The 20,325-nt window shown below is 34.8% G+C and overlaps 2 protein-coding genes, 1 long non-coding RNA gene and 1 pseudogene across 7 annotated transcripts in view; 2 read left to right on the top strand and 2 right to left on the bottom strand.

Moving 5' to 3' along the window:
* LOC138328130 (protocadherin-11 X-linked-like) overlaps positions 1 to 5,121 on the top strand; it is a 60,912-nt gene extending 55,791 nt beyond the window's left edge. For all 4 annotated transcript variants that reach the window (XM_069274776.1, XM_069274780.1, XM_069274778.1 and 1 more), the window contains 3 exons: positions 2,843 to 2,993; positions 3,868 to 4,086; positions 4,479 to 5,121. In XM_069274776.1, coding sequence (XP_069130877.1) covers positions 2,843 to 2,971 — 129 coding nt within the window. In that variant the 3' untranslated portion in view covers positions 2,972 to 2,993; positions 3,868 to 4,086; positions 4,479 to 5,121. The remainder of the gene's footprint in view (positions 1 to 2,842; positions 2,994 to 3,867; positions 4,087 to 4,478) is intronic.
* The window catches only part of LOC138328134 (uncharacterized), a 76,062-nt gene extending 60,550 nt beyond the window's left edge, over positions 1 to 15,512 (top strand). The window contains exon 3 of the long non-coding RNA XR_011209167.1: positions 15,333 to 15,512. This is a non-coding gene — a long non-coding RNA (uncharacterized lncRNA). The remainder of the gene's footprint in view (positions 1 to 15,332) is intronic.
* On the bottom strand, positions 5,270 to 11,897 carry LOC138328131 (heat shock 70 kDa protein 12A-like; annotated as a pseudogene).
* LOC138328132 (heat shock 70 kDa protein 12A-like) lies at positions 13,692 to 19,564 on the bottom strand. Of its 2 annotated transcripts, none has more exons than XM_069274781.1 (5): positions 19,483 to 19,564; positions 17,704 to 17,980; positions 16,868 to 17,086; positions 15,504 to 15,639; positions 13,692 to 14,971 (listed from the first exon to the last, which is right to left on the bottom strand). In XM_069274781.1, exons 2-5 carry the CDS (start codon positions 17,971 to 17,973, stop codon positions 13,914 to 13,916), a joined length of 1,683 nt encoding a protein of 560 aa, XP_069130882.1. In that variant the 5' UTR covers positions 17,974 to 17,980; positions 19,483 to 19,564; the 3' UTR covers positions 13,692 to 13,913. The 2 variants fall into 2 exon arrangements, with proteins under 2 accessions (XP_069130882.1, XP_069130883.1); XM_069274782.1 differs by lacking the exon at positions 19,483 to 19,564 and adding an exon at positions 18,236 to 18,349.
* Positions 19,565 to 20,325: the final 761 nt, after the last annotated feature.

Genomic DNA, 20,325 nt, shown 5'->3' with positions numbered 1-20,325 from the left:
AACATTTACATAATTTGACTATAAAATATTGAGAGAATTTTTTTTATGGAAATTTTCAATCACAGAAAAAAATCACAAATGATTAATGATTTGAGACTTTCAATAATATGCTCAATTTAATTTGATATAAAATTGTGTGAACTTTGGAACCAGGTTCTGAATGAAAGTATTAGTCGGTCTTTTGAGGTTGAGTAAATTTAGATTGTATAAAAAATGCTTTGAAATCATGGTCTGTTAAAGCCTGATAAACATCTAGGTTCAGTGCAAACATTTTGGTGATTGGGATCAACATCTCAAATATGAAATCTTGTTTTTTACGGATAATTTATTTCGGTTATTTTTAACACAGCTATCACTCAACTGAAACAAATTTTCAGGATTGAATCTGTGATGTTTCATGTGATTGAAAAAAATATGAATACAACTTATGACCTTGACCTGTTATGATAATTTTTGATGGCAATCTTAGCTCTTACTGTGATGTACTAAAATTTTAATGAAAATGTTTATAAAAAATGGAATACATCTTGACTAGTTTTAACATTTTAGCATTGAGACACCAGATGGTAGGAATATGAAAGGTCAAATATGATTTAGAAAAGTCTAATCACTTAGATCCGATTGGAATTTGGACAATTGTTGGCAGCATGAAAGACAGAGATATGCAATGTCATATTTCTATAGCTATCGAGTCAGCAAACCAATGACAACTGTAAGGGGTCCTATAATGTAATAGCGAATAATTCTCTGGCTCTGTGCCTCCCTCTGGGAAAGTGTCAGGGTAATTAATTTACTTCAATGTCCACCTTATATAGGGGTGGACTGTAGTTTTTAGAAGTTATAATTTCCGACTGAGTCCGGATGAAAACGGTTATTGAGGCCGCGGACACAGTAAAGGTGGTGACCCTGCTGGACGACTCTAATCAGGGACGGTCACTGCTGAGATGACCAGTGTCCACTCGACACCTCTGACCAGGACTCTGACACTACTGACCACTGAACATGACAGCTCTATTGGGGTACAATGTTACAGTGGGCTTAATCAGAGGTCTCAATTTTTAGTTCTAGCCACTTCCCATCGGCTACAATCTGTTGCTTTTTTGTACATTTATGACATCGTCTTTCATTGCCGATTAGATGTCCTCAAACATTGGCACTTAACCCGGACACACCACCTACTTAACAAATAAAAAAGTCAAGTTCACACAGCTTGGCCAAAATAATACTGGCTACTATCGCGATCAAATGGACAGGTCTCAGGGTAGAAATTCAATTCTCACGTTTATAACAAATACAATATTCTAACCATAAGGAGGTATTGAATTACGTATACCATTACATATGTTTTAAATAATATAAAAATGGCAACAAATAGAACAGTATAGTAACTAAAGAAAAAAGTCAAAAGTGAATATGCTATAAATATGAATAAGTGAATCTGTTTTCTGTGTGAAGGCAAATGATATATTATTTAAGGTTTGTAATTTACCTACCGATGATTTAAGTCATAGCCTTGTATCTAGCTGGCCATAAGAAATGTATTTCTTAAGAAATAAGTCAATGTTGTGAGAACATTTGGTTATAAGCCCCTTATAAATCTGACATTGATCAAAAGTTATTTGTATTAACATGCAGAAACCAGTGTTCTTAGATATGTTTCACTCCAAACATGAAATATTACCAGCAAGGAAGAGTTACATGGCTAACCAACATTTTCCATTTATGGCAACTTGACCAACAGGCATTGGTTTTTGACAGGATGAAATATGTCCATAACAAATCTAGGATGATCAGTCAATTTGGACATGAACATCCTCTCCAGATTTTTTTCCGGATTTCTAAAATTCCTCTCTTTAATTGATTACTTAATGTTTCCTGTCACCTTAACCAGGCATTGCATCTATGTGAAATACTCATCTTTTAACTAAACTCATTCACCCCCTGAAGATGCATTTGAACTTGTCCGCTTCAATGGCTGGAATAATTCATTCAGATTTTTCAGGGGTGGATGAGTTGATAGAGACTTTAAGTATTTTTTTGTTTTCTAAATATATGACATAAACATTTTTAAAAGCTTTAAGAGATAAAAAGAAACAATGTTTGTAGCAAATATAATTTTGGGCCTGAGTCTACATAAAATAAGAAGAAATGGATTTGAATAAAAAATTATTACATGGAAAATTCAGGAGATATATATTTGTTCAGCCAGATCCTGATCATAGGGATTGGGTCGTCTACATCGTTCTTTATATATACATGTGTCAGCGATTGAGTCACTATTACTATTATAATACCCAATAAACTCCAGACTGACTCGAGCCTAAATAGCAAAGACCCGCCCCTTCTTGATTGAATATGGAGATGAATTCGATAAACAACCAAAGAATTTTTTAATTTCCGTCTCATTTAAATTTCCCTCAAACATTTCTATCAATGAGGCATCTATCAAATAAATTGAAGCTGAATCAGATTAGTTACACATTTGATGTAGAAAATGTTGTCAAATGATCTTACAGAATTCCAGTTTAATTATATGCTACTTTTAACAGGTATCTGTGGCAGGCTGGGTATTTAAATCTGCATAATATATGAAAAAGATAAATATCAGCTTACATAGGTTAGGAATTACGTTATTGAATTATTCAGATTAACATCAATTACAAGTGATAAATGAAAAATCAATAAAATTGCTGTAATTGCAGTATTTTAAAGTTCTATATGTAGCAAAATAATAATATTACTGGATACTGAAACCTTTGTAAGATGTAAATCCCATTGTTATTTATAGTAAATGTTAGTCAACGAAATTAAATTTTTTGCATTTTTATTTGTGTTATTTCAGAATCGACAGTTACTATTGCTGAAAAAAGGATTAGAAGATTCTCGCAGTGATAATTCAGGGGAGATAACTACAGACAGCGGAAGGGGAGGCAGTGAGGAAGATATGCATCATGCAAGCATTATGATTTAAAGAGGAGAGCATATAGGAGAAGGTAAATACAACAGAAAATGAACTTTAAAATTAAACATGACACCTTCACTAAACTTGTTCACCCATGAATTATCATAATGGACTGGTCTAGTCTTTGATTTAAAAGAGCCTAAATGTGTTTTCAGGTGTGAATGAGCTAAGTTCATACTTCTTCTAATTCCATTTTACATGTCTACACCAATGTCTGTCCATCTGGTGATATTAAGGTTTGCAATAAATAATCATCAGAACTAAGGCTGAGGCCTTTCTAACCCTTAATGTTTTCGATTGTTACACAGCTCCTGTCTATTAAAGATTTTGCCATTTCCTGAAAATGTCTGTTTGATGTTAAATTCATAACATATATATATATATGTTCCCTAATTGTAATCAGATCAACCTTTAATTGATTCCTAAAGTTTTAATCCCTAGCACACTTATAACTTGTTTGGTCATGTATAGTCTACATTTGTGGTTACTTCCCCTAGGATTGGAATCATAGACTTCCACTCCCAATTAGGTAGTGTCAAAAACCTTACTAGATAAATTTATTGAATAAAAACAAATGCGTCTAGACTGCTGTAAAACTTTAAAATGATATCTGAGTACTTTTTCCTTGATCTCATCTGTAGTTCCAGACCAATGTAAAACTATATCTGAGTACTTTTTCCTTGATCTCATCTGTAGGTCCAGACTACTGTAAAACTATAAAATCATATCTGAGTACTTTCTCCTAGATCCCATCTGTAGACTATCAAAAATACATAAGGTATACAGTATGTATAGTGCCAGAGGGATGTGTCTGTGAAATTGACTTTAAAAAAATAATTGAAGTAAAACCCTACCGGCAAAATGACTTCATCAATTTTCCTACATGCGTCTTTTTTTTCTTTCAGGCAATTTTATATTATATGGCAGTGACGATACAGAGATATTGAACTTATGAGCTGGCTGTCAATACAGCTAAAGGTCAGGGCAGACAAAAATTGGGGATAAAGATCATTTAATGATGGGTCATTACTGTACTGTTCCTACAGACTAGCTCCCCAGCTGACCACACCTGACCACTGCTGACCGACACAAAGATGTTATTTTGGTTCACGTCTGTTTGACAGGTAATTATCATCTTTTATTCACCTGTACAAATATTATTTTCCAAAATTACAATTGTTTTAGCCGTCATATGCATAAATCAGTAACAAGACTTATTTAACTCATTCACGTTTGAAATTTCATAATAGACTGGTCTTAAGTCCTAGATTTAGGAGAGTCTAAATGTGTCACCAGGGGTGAAGGAATTAAATGTGTTATAGATATACACAGGATTTAGGAATGCATTATCAAACTTATGTTAAACCGTTTCTCAGAACAGTATTGTGTTATTGTTTTTTTAATATACCAAAATGAAAGTAAAAGTGAAAGTACGTGTATCACATATACAATTACTAACACTTTACATATTTTCAATGATAAAAAAATTAATGATTCCACCTTTGTATCATTGCAGATTGGTCAAGCCTTGCCATGTTATAAAGAACTCAGGAACTGATTGTGCTTATCATTATGCTCAAAGCATTACCACTGTCAAAATGACGTATTGTACATCGTAAATGTTTAAATATTCCTTCAAAAGGAGAACTTTATATATTTTTTCATGAGATTCACATGACTTACTTCCATAGACGCTGCTTGTGATGAAAATATATTTTCTTACTTAAAGGATTTTCTACAAAATGCTATGACTACGTCCTATTACTAAAATAATGACACAATGTAAATTATTATGATCTCAAGCCTTAAAATCTCACATTTGTTCTCTAATTATATCCAATCTGTCATCAGCCAACCAGGGTCTAATATCCATTAACCAATCAAAGCCCATCTCTCATAAACCAACCAGTCATATTTCATTTTTCTCACCAACCAATCATTACTCATCTATCATTATCCAATCAGTGATCTGCTCATGAATTTGGACAAATTATGATTTGTCAATTGTATTGTTATCACAATAAAATGTTATTTATTTTCTAGTCGTGTAAAAATACCATTTTGTACACATTTATTATCGCGACTAAACCTGTTTTGTACTGATATTTATTTTGTTATTGTTTTGTATACAACAGTAATAAACAAAAAAGTAAACATAATCATGTTGTGTGGTTTTATGTACAATAAAACGATTATTACGAATCCCTGGGGACCAACATATTCACTTTACATAAGCATGGACAGTTATTTTTAACTCCTTATTAAGTATGTGGACATCTATGAGTGTGACTCATCTATGTATGTGCAACCAAGGAAAATTCAAGTGACTTAATTCTAAGTTGAGGAGGTCAAGAGGTATTGTTGCCTATATACAGACCGAAGATCAGGTAAACCATAGTTGGTTATATGCACTTCTGTAAACCAATTTTTCTTTCGCATGCAATTTATTTTCGGGAATTTTGCGATCAAGGTAATTACGCGTTAGTTTTATCTCCGCGAATTCAATTGCACCATTAAACTTAAAGGTACACTGTATTCAATTTTAAATCCGCGAAACTTTATTTCCACGAAAATGTTTTGGCACGGAAATCACGATATTTAGTAGGGGAAAAAAAGATGGTTAACAGTATAACAACATATCATAGAAACATTGACATGTGATGAAAAGTACTATAATTGGAATTTGAATAATGTTGTCAAAACAGTATACGCTCTTAGTTTAAAAAAAACCCACATGGAATAAGTCATTCGACAAATAACAATTTGGGAGAGAAATAACGTTGAAATAATATAACCTTTAAATATATGAATATGAACAGTAGTTGGATTTTAAGATTATCAAAAAATTGGCTCGATAATAAATAATACATATTTTTTTGTAATTAAAACATATATACAAATGTATCTATACATAGAAGCTGTCAGATACCAAACATATGGCATACTGGTCATCCAACGGTACTAATCAATCATATACACAAGTACTAGTCACCTTTTAGTAATGCAGCATTGCAATTCAATATAACGAAAACACTTAACATAAATTGCTCAAAAGCAGCATAGTGAGTCTCCATTTCTTCATGTAAATAAATTTTTAATTACATTTTGTGATGGCCCTTTAACTCTGGGTCTTCATAAGGTCTAGCGACAGTATATCCTCACTTAATACGCCTCGTAGCTGATGAAAGGAATATATTAAACAAACTTAATTTGCTTAAAAAAGCAAAAAACGATGATATGCTATTTCCAGAAATTGAAGAGAAATATAATGTCCAGAGAATAGAAATTTTTACTTTCAGTCTTCAAAATTGGTTTGCAAATTACTAGAAATATGTGTCACCTTTGTAATATTGATATAATGTGGTTTTGAATCCATAATGAAATCCTAACAAAGTTATTCAAGAAGATCAATATAGTATTGGTACCAACATATTTAAAGACACATACATACTTTTCGGTCAAGGAATGACACTACCATATCATACAGATTTTGTCCATAAATTGGACACCATTTCAGTGTCCGTTATAGACATTATGTCATGTAAAAGGCGAACATTTTCATAACAAATCAATAAAAATAGACGATTTATAAAAAAATGCTAAAAAATTTTATGTAATTTTCAACACGAAAATGACTATTCCCTCTCCCGTTGAAATCATTTTTACAGGAAAATATTGAAATTATATGTAAATGTTAATAAAAACATAGAACGGTTTTGGGGTTTTGCCGCTGAACGACTGATCAGTGCAAGGGAGACTACTCAAATGTTTCCTTTGTTGCAATAATGCACTCCTGTATTTATAAAAGATCTTTAAATTACTTTGTGATGAAAATAAGTATTAAAAAATCATAAAAGTTTTCACAAATAGGGAAAATAATGGCACGCTATGAATACATTTGTTTACTAGAACAATATGATGATAAAAGAAGTCTCATAGTTTAAGCAAACTATTGAAATGTAAAGATATACACAATGAATATGGTCCCACAAATCTTATTCTAATTGATGATTATGTGTAAAATTAAAATAAAATACAACTTAAGCATGCTCTGCCCCTTTGTATAAATTAAACAAAGGAAATAATTACACATAAACAGCATGTATATGAATGATAATGGTTCCAAGATGCTTAATTAATATTAGATAGCTTTTAGTCAAACCTTAAGTTGAGAAGGGGTATTTTTCAATTAGGATTTTTTAAGTGTTGAGAGGATTTTTCTTTCTCTCGCTTAGTAACTTTGTCCGGTAAGAACACGCTTATCCGAGAAAATCACAAGCTGCGCGCACATACCGACCAGTGTCCTCATCCACAGCTTTGATCTGAATTTCTGTTCCACCAAAGAACATGGTCACACAAACCCTTCTCTCAAGGCCTTTGGCTGTGTCTGGTAGTTCAATTTTAATCTTTCCAATTTTCTGACAACTTATCTCATTCACGTGTGCTGGGTCGTCGTCTGTAGAAGCATATATGCTGAAATTCATAATCTTCTGTGATGCTGTAAGTGGTACGTATTTCTTAGCACTGGAATGCTCGTCTATTTTCACTGATGTTCCTTTCTTTACAAAGCTGTCAAACGCAAGTTTACAGAGCTCTTTACCGCCATCGCCAAGTACACGATAGTCCTTTTTGTGTTTTCCCTCTATGAACGGCAGATGCGCCTCGACGCCGTATGTGTATTTGCATATCCTTTCCGATATAGTAGAAGGGGAATGTCCGATAATCACTGCCCCTTTCAATACGGCCAAACCAGCCTCGTTCGGGACAACGACTCTAACGCCACATGCGATATGTCGAATTGCCTCAACGAGTAACGGACACTCCGAATACCCACCGACCATCAAGATGGCTGATATGTCTCTAACTTTTGGACGACAGAGAAGTGCTCGCACATGACAAGTTATGCGCGCAATGGATTGGTCAAAAAGTGCAATAGCTTTTGGTTGTGATAATCGGAGTTTATCTCGACGAAATTCCACATGAGAGACAAATTCTTTGTTTTTAGCAATGCTATCTGCAATGCGTTGTTCTGGAGTTGTTGTAAGTTGATAGAAGGCTCGCTGGAATACTAAATGTCACCCTCTCTGTCTGGTTTTCTTTGATCAACTTCTTTTTCACCTCGAAGCTTCTTACGAGATCCATCAAGTCGTATAAGTGCTCAGACTTAAAGCGGCTGAACGCTTGCTCTCCAAGGATATTTTGCAGTAAGGATTCAAACGCATCGTCGACCCTGGTCCCTCCCCAGTCACCACCGTTAGCCACTACAATCTCTCTCAAATGTCCCTCCTTCTGCACCTCATGGACAGTTATATCAATGGTTCCACCTGGTGGTAAGAAAATTTGCATCAGAAATAGTGTAAACATAATCAGATTTAAGTTTTCTTATATACTGATATCTTAAACAGTCTTTATTCATTTTGGGCATGAAATCGATTATCTTAATTATTTCGGTGTTCTTTACTCTTCTTCGCCTCTTTGTTACTGAATTAGCGTCTGAATACAGTTTTAGCTCGGGTTCTACACAAAGTATTTCAAGAGTAAGATAATCCATCCTCGATATTTCACGGGCTACACTCACTCTCGTAAATCCGTCCCTGGACAAACAGAATGTTGCGTGTGCAAAAATGGAGATGAGGCAGGCAGTTTAATCCCTTGATGTACATCAAAAGTTAAATAACGGTACACTGTATGGTGGTTTTGAATTGGGATATCGCTCTCTGTGATCTTCAAAGGGAGTTTCTGCAGGCAAATTAGTTAAGATTTATTTTTTCTCCTTCTCCTTAGCTGCCTTTAGTTTTGCTATGACATATTCCAGGGATATATATAACGACAGTGATAGGAACTACTGGAATATCGAGGATGTCACTTCCTCTGTATTATATCATGAATGTGATTCCTTGGAAATCTGGGGCGTATTTTATTCAATTTCTAAAACGTTACCGTACTCGCGACACATTCTCTCCTGAAAATGCACACTTGAGTTAGAGTTTGCAGCTTGGAATCAGTGCTATAGCTAGAAGTCAATTCTTTTTATTCTAGTCTTGAAGTCTGCACTTTCCAATTAGTTACTCTTGTTCTATTAGGTCAAATATAATCGTCCAGAACCCGAGGTCACTTTGACGACACATAAAATGTCAATGTATCTTTGCATGTTTAGCGTAAAGACTTCTGGATTTCAATTGATATCAGGAAGATATTGAATAAATTGAACTGATCGATGATCAAGCCAGAAATAAAAAAAAGGTTATTCCGTATTGTTGTAATCATTTACTTTAGGCCAACTTCAGTTTGTGATTAAGAGTTATATTGTTAAGTTTACCTGTGTTCCGAACACCTTTTTCGGTTTAAACCACAATGTAATGGTCATTTTATATAAAATGTGTGCATGTACATTGTATTTATTAATTTTGTGTGAATAGGTGTGAAAATGTATGTCATTTAATATTCAATGTAAACATTGTCTTTATGTTTTATTATGTAATATTATGTATTATTATGTTCTACTATAATTTGTAAAACTTAAAAAACCAAATAAATAAAAAATATATTACCGTTGAATTTAGAAACCATTTCATATGACACACTTGTGTAGGAAGAAGTCCATTTGTGTCATATCAATACCAATTTTAACAAAAGAGCAAGTCTACAAAATAATAATTGATACAATACAGGTCTTTTAAAATCAACTTTGCACATCTGCAAATCAGTTTTTGTTTATAAAACTGATGGAAAATATAATATCCTTGATATTATGCAAAGCAGACAAGTCTCGGCAAAGGATTTGCATGTCCATAAACGCGGGGAAAGGGAGATAACCGAGGATTTATCTCAAAATACCTGTTGGCAAATCATAAATTAGAATACATCTTGCTTTATCTCTCTAGGTTTTATCGGATTTGACGACAACAAATAAATAAAACGTTTTAATACAGAAAAAGGGCTGTGGAATTGCTTTACACAAATATTAGCTGATATAAATCTGAGTGTCACATCAATAGTATACTGAAGCACTTTATCAACTCGATCGTCAATATTTAGGAAGTGCACACAAAACCCTACTTCAGATATGGATAAGGCATACAACAGTACATTCCGGTATGTAAGGCAAAGATTGCAGTATGTGTGTGGTATTTTAGATCAGACGCGTTCAGACTTCGTAACATTACATTACAGAAATCCCAAACATAATTATTTAAAGTAAAAACAAAATATATATATATATGTGTGTGTGTGTGTGTGTGTGTGTGCGTGTGCGCGTGTGTGTGTGTGTGTGTGAGTGTGTGTGACTTACCCCCAGCATCGATGACCATGTACTTTGTTCCTGTCTGAAAGCTGCCTTGATCTCCATCTCTCAGTTGTGCTAGTGGCACATTTTTACAGAAAACAGAGGCGGCTTCTGGTTCCAGAGACAAAATCAGTTGGTCTTGTTTTATTCCAGCCTACAGGAGTCAATGAAACTTCTATGAAAAGAACAATTACAAAATAATGTTGTTGTTTTTTCTCATTATTTCATGATGATACAATAACCTGAAGTTACTGCTTTAAAAAGTAATTCAGGCGGTATGCAATTCGCATACAAAAACAAATGGGGACAGAAGACATATATTTTTGGTCTTTTACTGAGTAATATAATAAATGTGAAATATGTTACAGAAGGCAAAATGTTCAGAATAATGGGGAAATATACAAAATAAAACTCCATATAAACAGCTACATTTAAAAAGTGCCACTTTTTGTTATGACTTTTCCGTGGATAGGATTACATTCCTTTGTAGATGTTTAGTATTACCATTTCTGCTGCCTCCCTCATCATCTGTTTAGCCGAGTCATTCCAGATGGCTGGGATGGTTAGAACCCATCTGATGTCGGAATCTTCTACTTCAACTCCTTGACCCATGCACCTCTGAGTCAAATGTGATTTCAAATATCCTATGGTGGCAGATATAACATATATCGCAGGCATTTTCTTCTCTCCACTGAAGTCCTTTAAATGAACGCCTCTTTCCAGCTAACGGAAACAGAACAGATATACTTGGTTTAACCGTTATATATTTGGCATTACACGTGCTGTTGCTCAGAGTGTTTCTGGTTTGTGTTCGTTTGCTTAAGAAAATGTGGCATCTGACCTTTCAAACAAAAAGACGTAAGCATATATTACCATATATAAATTATTTTCTACATAAAAATTCTGATTTTTACGTAAGTCAATTCAGGAAAGCGAGCAGCATTATTGAACGCATTATTGCAATTCAAACGGATATAAATAAAACAAACTTTAAATATCTCTGATCAAAGACAGAAGCGATAAACTCACTCTTGAGTTATAGAGATGCATCTTAAAGCGTCTGAAAAGGTACCAATCCGTCTGCTTGTTGTCCAGTGCAAGTTCCAGGTATGCGTCTTCAGCTTCGTAACCAAACGAATGAAACGTCCGGTCTGGTTTGAAGAGAACACACGTAGAGGCTTTTTGAGAAATCATAGAACCACTTCCTGCTATCCATTGTGCTAGGGACATCTTCGTTGGTTCTCGTTTAAAATCGTGTATCGTGGAAAATGCATATCCCGAGTAGGTCGTCCCAAAGTCTATGGCAGCCACCAGGAGATAATTATCGGTGGTCATTTTGCTTCTGACAGAATTATATCTAAGTTAGCTACACAGCTGTAAATGCAAAGCTAATCGCTCTTATTTGAAATTTAGAAATCCCCAAATCAAGAAAGCATCATATTCCAGGAAGCACATAAATGCTAGAAGACTTGCCCATAAAACTGTTCGTAGAAGTACAAAACATGTTAGGATTTGCCCATATAACTGTTCGGGGAGGTACAAAAATATGTCTCAATCGTTTTCTAATAAATTGAGTGTTGACCCAACGTTACTCGATCTGTCAACTGCGTTTTGACACAATAACTTCACATGAGATGAAGTGAATTACCATTATCTATTTATTTTACATATAGCAGTGTATTTATATTGCAAAAGAAAAAAAGAAAGAAGGCTTTTATTACTGTAAATCAACTTTCATTCGCTGTAAATCAACTTTCATTCGCTATTATGATTTCATGATTTCCATTTCAAAACATTTTTTTGAAAATTAGCATTCGCGGAAATGAAAGTTGATAAATGAAAATTCGTTTCAATATAAATGATGAAAATATCAATTTGCTAAGATAAACTTATCGCAAATTTACTATGATCGGGAAATTCGCAAATGTAAATCGCACGCGAAAGAAAGACGGTTTACAGTATACTGGTCTAATATGCAGTAACAAATCGAATAATTACCTTCATCGGTTCACCATGTTAATTCCATGTCCCCAAATACTGGACCAGCACACAATAATAACTTTGACAGATAAAACATGTATACCTATGTTTTATACGATGTATACTTATTGTATGGACGTGGTATGCATGTCCACACAAATCATCAAACACCCGTCGAATCACTGCACACTTATGTTTGATAAAAATCAATACATGCACTTGGATTGTGCCAGTGATCAATTTTAAGTTCTGTGAGCATGCTTCTTCCCTTTATCCATTACAATTTACACCGATTATTAATTACTACAGCTAGTGTAAGAAGGTTTCCCATCAATGTGACATACTAGAGTGTGATGGTAGTGATGTTTTCGAACGACTTTGGGATATATCACTCTTTGGGTTTACCTCGGGGTCTGGAAGGCACTCATCAGTAGGTTCGTAACACGTAGTTATTCCAAACTAGTAGGCGCCATTGCTAATTATGTACTTGGGAAATGACCACGGCGAACTTATGCTTTACACTTTTTCTGACATATCCATACCTCGTAGTTTCTGCTTCTGCGTTGCGCTCAGCATAACGGGAGTGAGACGACTGCTTTGGCTGTTGTCAGTATGACGTGGCCGGATTAGATGTGTTCAACACAACACGAATATACCACAGACCAAAAAACATAGACATCCATACACGCAACATATAGATTGCATATAGAGGGAGGTCGTCGTCAAATGACCTTAGCTGTTAATAGAGCTCAACACTACTCAACTTACCAATGGTCATTTATATAGCAAAAGTTCAAAATTAGGGTCAACGTTGTGCATGTACATATGTATTTGTATTTGAAGAACAGTCAATGTGGCTTCAACACAAGCAGACTAAAACAGGGTTTCGCACCATATTTATTAAACAGGAATGCATGAAAGAATTTCGATGTATTTAATTAATTATTATATGTGTAAAAGTCATTTTTAGTAAAAATACAAAGTTTGTTCAAGTATGAGTTCTATGTTTTTACATGAAAAGCTAAAATTGGCCAATATCAAATGAACAAAAGTTTCGGATTTGCGTCATTTATGCATATCTAGCTGTATCAGGCATGTACTTGATCGTTGAAATTCAACGATTTAAACTTCAGATAACAAGTTAGAAATTGGATTAAGGACAAACGTGCACAAATCAATCAAACATTGTCCTTTATTTTAGTAGCCGCAATCGAAAATGGGTTTACTTTACCTCAAACCACCTGTTAATATCCCTGTATATAAACTAACTAAGCCGAATTGAAGTCCAAAGAAAGGACATGTATGACGTCACAAAAGTCGTTATGGAAGCGTCAACTCGTCACTGTCGATATTTTGTCCCGCCTATGACATCATAAAGCTGTCTTGTTTTAATTTCAAATCGCATGCGCAAAGACAATCACAATGAGCAAAAATAAACATAAAACCATTGAGCAATATGTGATTGTCTGTGAAGCTTTGGCATCAATATAGACCATATATGTCATATTAAGACAATTTAATGTAAAACTCATTTGTAAAGTTAAAAAAGAGATGCACATTTAATGATGTTTTCTCCATGATATTTATAAGAAGTGTATTTATCTTAATCCCCTGTACCAACTCCTCTAACTTAGTTATAACTTAACACAGTTGCACGTGTTATACGTGAAATATATACACGCTCCACTATATAAGAAAGTCACACGTTGAACAACATCTCTCTGTGTCCTCTTCAATAGCCTTTATGTCTATCTCTGTACCTCCAGCACGCATCATAACGCACACTGTCCTATCCAGTCCTCCGGTTGTCTCCGGAAGATCTATAGTGAACTTTCCTATTTTCTTGCAGCTTGGATCTGTGACGTGCACAGGTTCTTCTTCGGAAGCATATATAGTAAAATTCATACCATTTTGAGACGATGCTGCTGGCGTGTATTTCCTGACCATCGAAATCTTGTCTGTTTTTACCGAGTCTCCCTTCCTCACAAAGGTAGAAAATGCAAATTTGCATCGTTGTGAACCGTCCGCCGCTGTCACCTTATATTCCTCCTTGTGTTTTCCCTCCACAAATCGTGACCAAGTGTCCACGCCGTACGTGAACCGGGATATCCGCTCGGAAATGGTTCCCGGAGAATGTCCGAATATCACCGCTCCTTTCAGCACAGCCATATCCTCCCCGATAACATGGAGTTTAATGCCACGTGCAGCAGCCTGAATTCTATTCACGAGCAGTGGGGATTCTGAATATCCTTCAGCCAACACTATAAACGAGATCCCCTTGATGTTTGGGTCCTCCAAAAGTTTCTTGATATGACCTGTTATGTTCTCAACTGATTCGTTAAATAGCGATTCAGCTTTTGATCCCGACATCCAAAGTTGTCCACGATGAAAGCCAACGTGAGAAGAAAGGTTTTGATTGTTGATATTTTCTTCAATGTTTTCTCCAGGATTCACACTGTTGTAGGTTGAAAGGAGACTTGCTGGAATATTGAACTTCACCATATCTGTCGGGTCTTCGCCAATCGCCATCTTCTCCACTTCAAAACTTCTCATGAGGTTGAAGAAGTCGGAAATATGATGCGATTTAAACTGATCTAATGTCTGTTTCCCTACAATGTCCTCCAGCAAAGATTCAAACGCATCGTTGACCACGGTGCCACCATAGGCCCCTCCGGTCGACGCCACCACTTCTGCCTGCTTTCCATCATTTTGAACTTCGTGTACCACAATATCTACTATTCCACCTGTAAAAACACAGCAATTCATATTATGAACATTGACCCGTTCGCATAATTATAAATAGAAAAGTTTCAGTACATGTATCTCTAACTTAAGCTTTCATAATACCATAATAGACATAGCCATTTTTTTCGGTACCGATATGTTCGCGTTTCGTCAGTATAGGCAAGCAAAATCGACCGGAAACCCTGAAGATTTTTATGAGACTCACCAGATTAAGCAAACAAATCGACACTCAATGCATTCTAGCTCGATGTTCTGACAAAATGCAAACCTAATCTAGGTCGACAAATATTTTTAAAATTGTGTTTTGCATTCGTTTTTTTGCATTACCCTAACCAAATAAACCATTTTTTTATGTTTCAGACTAAACGGAAAACACTTATACAAAGATGTAGAAGGAAGAAGATTTAGGCCGATCAAGACGCCTCGAACGTAACGTTAATGTCTTTTCGTCACAGTATGATATAATTAAGCAATGTGAGCGGTAAGACACATCTTGCTTTTATTACAAGTCTTTAAAATGTGACAACATACCGCCAGCATCGACCACCATGTATTCTATGCCAGCTTGAATTGCACCATACTCTCCCGCCAGATTTTCGTATTTATGGAAGATGGATGCAGCTTCCGGTTCCAGTGCCAGAATGAGTTGTCGTTTACGTATCCCCACCTGTTTCAAAGATTTGGATGTAAATCAAAGTACTCTACCCGAAAAACTAAACCAAATAAGGCTTCAACAACGAAAACCGTTCAAACTTCTATGAGGACATAATTAAGGGAAAATACAGGTAAAAAGTCTGAATATCAAAAACTGATATAAACTTAAGATTGCATATCAATTTGGGTTATTATATCGTAGTTCATATTAAAGGGGTAATGTTGAACTGTTTTTCAAGATCTTAAATATATTTAATCGTAAAAACAATAAGTTACCACTTCATTACCATGGTATTAAGTACTGTAAATTCGCGAGGAGAAAAGTATAAACTAGTACGAGTTATCTTTCTTTGTAAGCGATCAATTTATCACAAACTGTTAAAACATTTCGTAATTCCTCGGGCAATATCGTAGATTCATATTATTTGCTATGTAAACCAGCGAGATAGCACGAAGGAACCCGTGGTTATCCCAGGTAAGGTTTACAGAGTGAATTGTGTTCATGATTGAAGTAAAGGTTCTTACAATTGTGAGTTGTGTTATGTCTGAGTTTTATGTAAGTTTTTGGGACGTGTAGACGTGATGAAGAATTGGTTAAAGCACGGAAAACTTGGAGTAAATGCTCCATCATCTCCACTCTTACCAGATCCACGTATACGAAGTGTAACGAAGAAGTTTCAAAATCTACAGATATCAATGAAACAAAACTTCAAACTCCGAAAAACCGAAAACGTCTTTCCTTAATCGAATTTGAACGTGAGTTACAGTTTAGTTTTTATGTCTTTTATCCGAATTTCATACACTATGTGACACTGTCATTGCCGTCATGTACAAATATCTTCCCTTGTTTTTTTTAAATATTGTTCAATATATTGTAACCAACTAATTCCCGCGGTGACTTAATTTAGCGTTTTGATGTTTTACTACTTTCCCCCGGCGGTTTAATTTTGCGATTTAAATGGTCATCATTGTCTTTTGTATCCATACAAAGGGTATATTTTATTTCCGCGATTCTACTTGTCGACTTAATACGCGAAATTAAATCGCACGTGAAACTTTGTTGTTTTACAGTACGTATTGATAGCTTCGTTATCCTATCTGTTAAACTGTATACCACACACCTTCTGTGCAGCTTCCTTCATCAGTTGTGTTATACCACCTAGCTTCCGTGCAGATCTGTTAAACTGTATACCACATACCTTCTGTGCAGCTTCCTTCATCAGTTGTGTTATACCACCTACCTTCCGTGCAGCCTCTCTCATCAGTTGCTTTGCCTGATCGTTCCAGATTGACGGTACAGTCAGAACCCATCTGATGGCTGGCCCATCCACTGTTATATTCCTCTCCTTACATTTCCCCAGCACTTGTAACTTCAGGTAGTTAATTGTGTCAGATAGGATAACTTTCAGGGGCATCCTCTTCTTCCCGCTAAAATCCGTTATTTGAACATCTCTGTCAAGCTTGATAAAAGAAAAAGAAAATGTATTGACATGTACAAATTTAGAAATTTTACAAGAATATTCCAATACGCAAGTTTTCATTATTTTTATCATTTAACCCATTATAAATTCCTGTGTAATTTTAGATTTGTGAAATGATGTTAAACAAAAATATTCAGTAGTTTATCTACTCTCTATATATATCATGCTTTGATAAAACTCTTTTACAGGATTGCCCAAAAGTGATCTTTTCTTTTAAATCAAACAATGATAATCACATTTTTCAGTCAAAATTATACCACTTGGTAATTTCAGGCGTTTTGCATAGTATTTGCATGTTTAAATATTTATTGGTGGTCCTCTTGAACGTAATAAAGATATTGTATCCTACATTGGACCATATCTATCCGATTTCAGTGTAAGGTAAGAATATTTGAAATTATTGGGACAGCAAAAGTATATTTTTATGTGAAAATCGGTTATGATATTTACTTTTTATCATCCATGCAAGTCATGTATATTTGGAGTCGGGAGGATTAGCGTTGGTCGCATAAGGCAAGATGTCGTTGAATACTGGAAGTCGTTAAGAAAGGTTTGGCTGCATTAAATTATAATACTAGATACTATTTTGTACTTACTGTAGAATTATAAAGGCTCATTTTAAAACGTGTGAAGAAGTACCATTCGTCGTGGTCCTCGAGGTTGATGTACTTTTCCTCGGCGTCATATCCAAAGGAGTCGAACGATCGACTTGGGGTGTAGAGAACACATGTTTGGAACGTCTGGGATTCAACGTCGTCAATTTTTGTCGGATTCTGTAGGAAATCATTGACCGTTGAAAATGCATAGCCAGAGTAGGTAGTACCGATATCTATCGCAGCAACCAGGGAAAACTGATCAGAAGCCATCTTGTCTCTGAAATGTTGAACAGGTGCTGGTAAAATCCTATTGTATCCCAAACGTTAAGCATAGTTTGGTTTGATCAATAAATGATTCTAACGCTCTAACAAACGCTCAAATGATTAAGTTCGATAATACCATTAAGCTTATTTGAAGCTATGTTTTCTGAATAAAATGATAAAACCAAACGGTATTAGTATAAATGAAACAAAATGAAAAAAAAAGAAAGAAAAAATATTTACTCTGTAGTGCCAAAAGAGTATTACTCACCAATCGGGTTGACGATTTTTAATCAATCGCTACAATGTCTACTAGTTTTATCATTTTTCATGTCGAATTAAGCAAATATTTATATAAATCCCTGTCATTAATATATAGTTCATTGTATAGTGGTAATCTGATAATTGTTGTATTTACATGTATCTATGGTACATTAATGATTGGAAAGTTCTAGAAGCATATTAAATTTAACTTATTGTCAATGATAATGCAACTTGACATGCTATATCTGCATAGAACTATTAGTCACCATCATACACAAATTTACAAATATGTGTTAGAAGACGAAGCATTCAATTAATGAAATATCTAATGTTCAAATGTTCTATTAAAATGATTTACATGATGAATGTGTAAATAGCAACTCTTGATATTGAATACTTAGTTAAGGGGTTAATGCATCGACACCACATTTGTTTCGTTAAGTTGAAAAATGTTATATATATTCTGTGTATAGAAAAACTATGAAAGTGTTTATATTGTTAATTGGTTGTACTTGAATTGTAGCCAATGATATTTACCAAATGTTAAATATATAAGCTCATGCTATCAAATAATAACATTTAAATGCTAAACCCAGGGAAACTTGTTGAAATAGTTAATTGCCGTCCTTGAAATCAATACACTCAAATAAGTATGTATGTGTATGTTGGACATTTCACTTAAAACGATAGACCTAAGCGTGACTTTCCCCCCACATACAACTTTCTGTAAACACAGTACCATCTGTTTTATTTGGAAATATAACAAATACGTTTTATACTTTCATAAATCAAAATTTTCTGTTGCCTACATGTGAAAGTATATCATCAGCTGTTGTTCGTACAAGAACAATCTATACCCTTCGCGCAATAACTATGCGCATGACAAATTATTTATATAATCGAGACGTACAATTGCTACATAAGTATATATATATTTACATCATTAACTGTAGTTTTGACACTAATTATTATACATGTAGCTTATATGCTCAATTATGTGAATTCGGATTTGTACATAATTCATTACTTTACGAAAGAAACATATCAAAACGCTAAAGCAGATAAAACAGATGTAAAAATTTACCAAGACATGGAGAAAAGCTAGCATGTAAAAATGTATCGAAAATTCTATGATAATTAAAAGACATTTATACCAAAGAAATTGTTTCAGAAAGTTTCAGTTACAAAATTACATATTTCATACACCTCACTAATAATTAGGAGGAGGAAAACTGAAATGGTGAAGCAGCCTACCTGAACTGCCGCTCCACGCCGTCCACCAGACCAGTCTCTCTCTCCGACTTATCAAAGGTTTGGCACCAGTAAATATTTGTCTACACGGCACGCTATTTACCTTTGTGCATTTTATCAGGGACATTTGAACATTCATACATTTATAAATAAACCAATTACATTTAACCTTTAACATGGCAAAGAGTCAATCGAGTCAAAGTGGGCCTAAGCTAGGTCGTTCTTCAAAGTTAATATGACCAGTTTTCTGAAATTAAGTAATTAAAAATTCTTACTTGAGCGATAAGTTATGAGCGGCGGAATTAAACTGTGTTCGTTTTCGTGATATTGACTATCTAACATATCATCTGTGAAATCTTTGAATAGTAACCTTCAGTAAATGTCAACTGTTGGTGGTTGGATGTAGAGCCTTTGGTCTGTAACTAATTCAATAGACGTCTTAATAGAAACTGCTGGAAACTTTTCGGTCGGCATAAATATAACCACCGTTATTTACCCTACGCGAATTCATGTCAGAGGTATCCACCGGTTCTCATACGTCTTGTAAGTCCGTTATCGCAATTCTCATTTAGAGTTGTCACTTTGCCTTTGCTTAGCCATGCATTCTGCCATTTTACCAGAGTGTCCTCCCTTCGTTTTCGTTGAGAAGGAGACCGCTAACGCTTCAAGGACAGCCGATTCTTTAATTTTTGGGGTATTGTACCTCAATACAAATCAATCCTATGGTTGAAATTATATACTCAATAATCACGTTATATAATCGAGGATATCGTGGTAATAGAAGTAGATACCAACGCCCTAAATTGCAGTACACAGAACGACGGAAAAAGAAAGAATTTTTTAAAG

Source organism: Argopecten irradians, chromosome 7, assembly GCF_041381155.1.
Source record: "Argopecten irradians isolate NY chromosome 7, Ai_NY, whole genome shotgun sequence".
NCBI classification, from domain to species: domain Eukaryota; kingdom Metazoa; phylum Mollusca; class Bivalvia; order Pectinida; family Pectinidae; genus Argopecten; species Argopecten irradians.
Note: the sequence above shows the minus strand (reverse complement) of the source record. Positions and strands in the feature narration are given on the sequence as shown.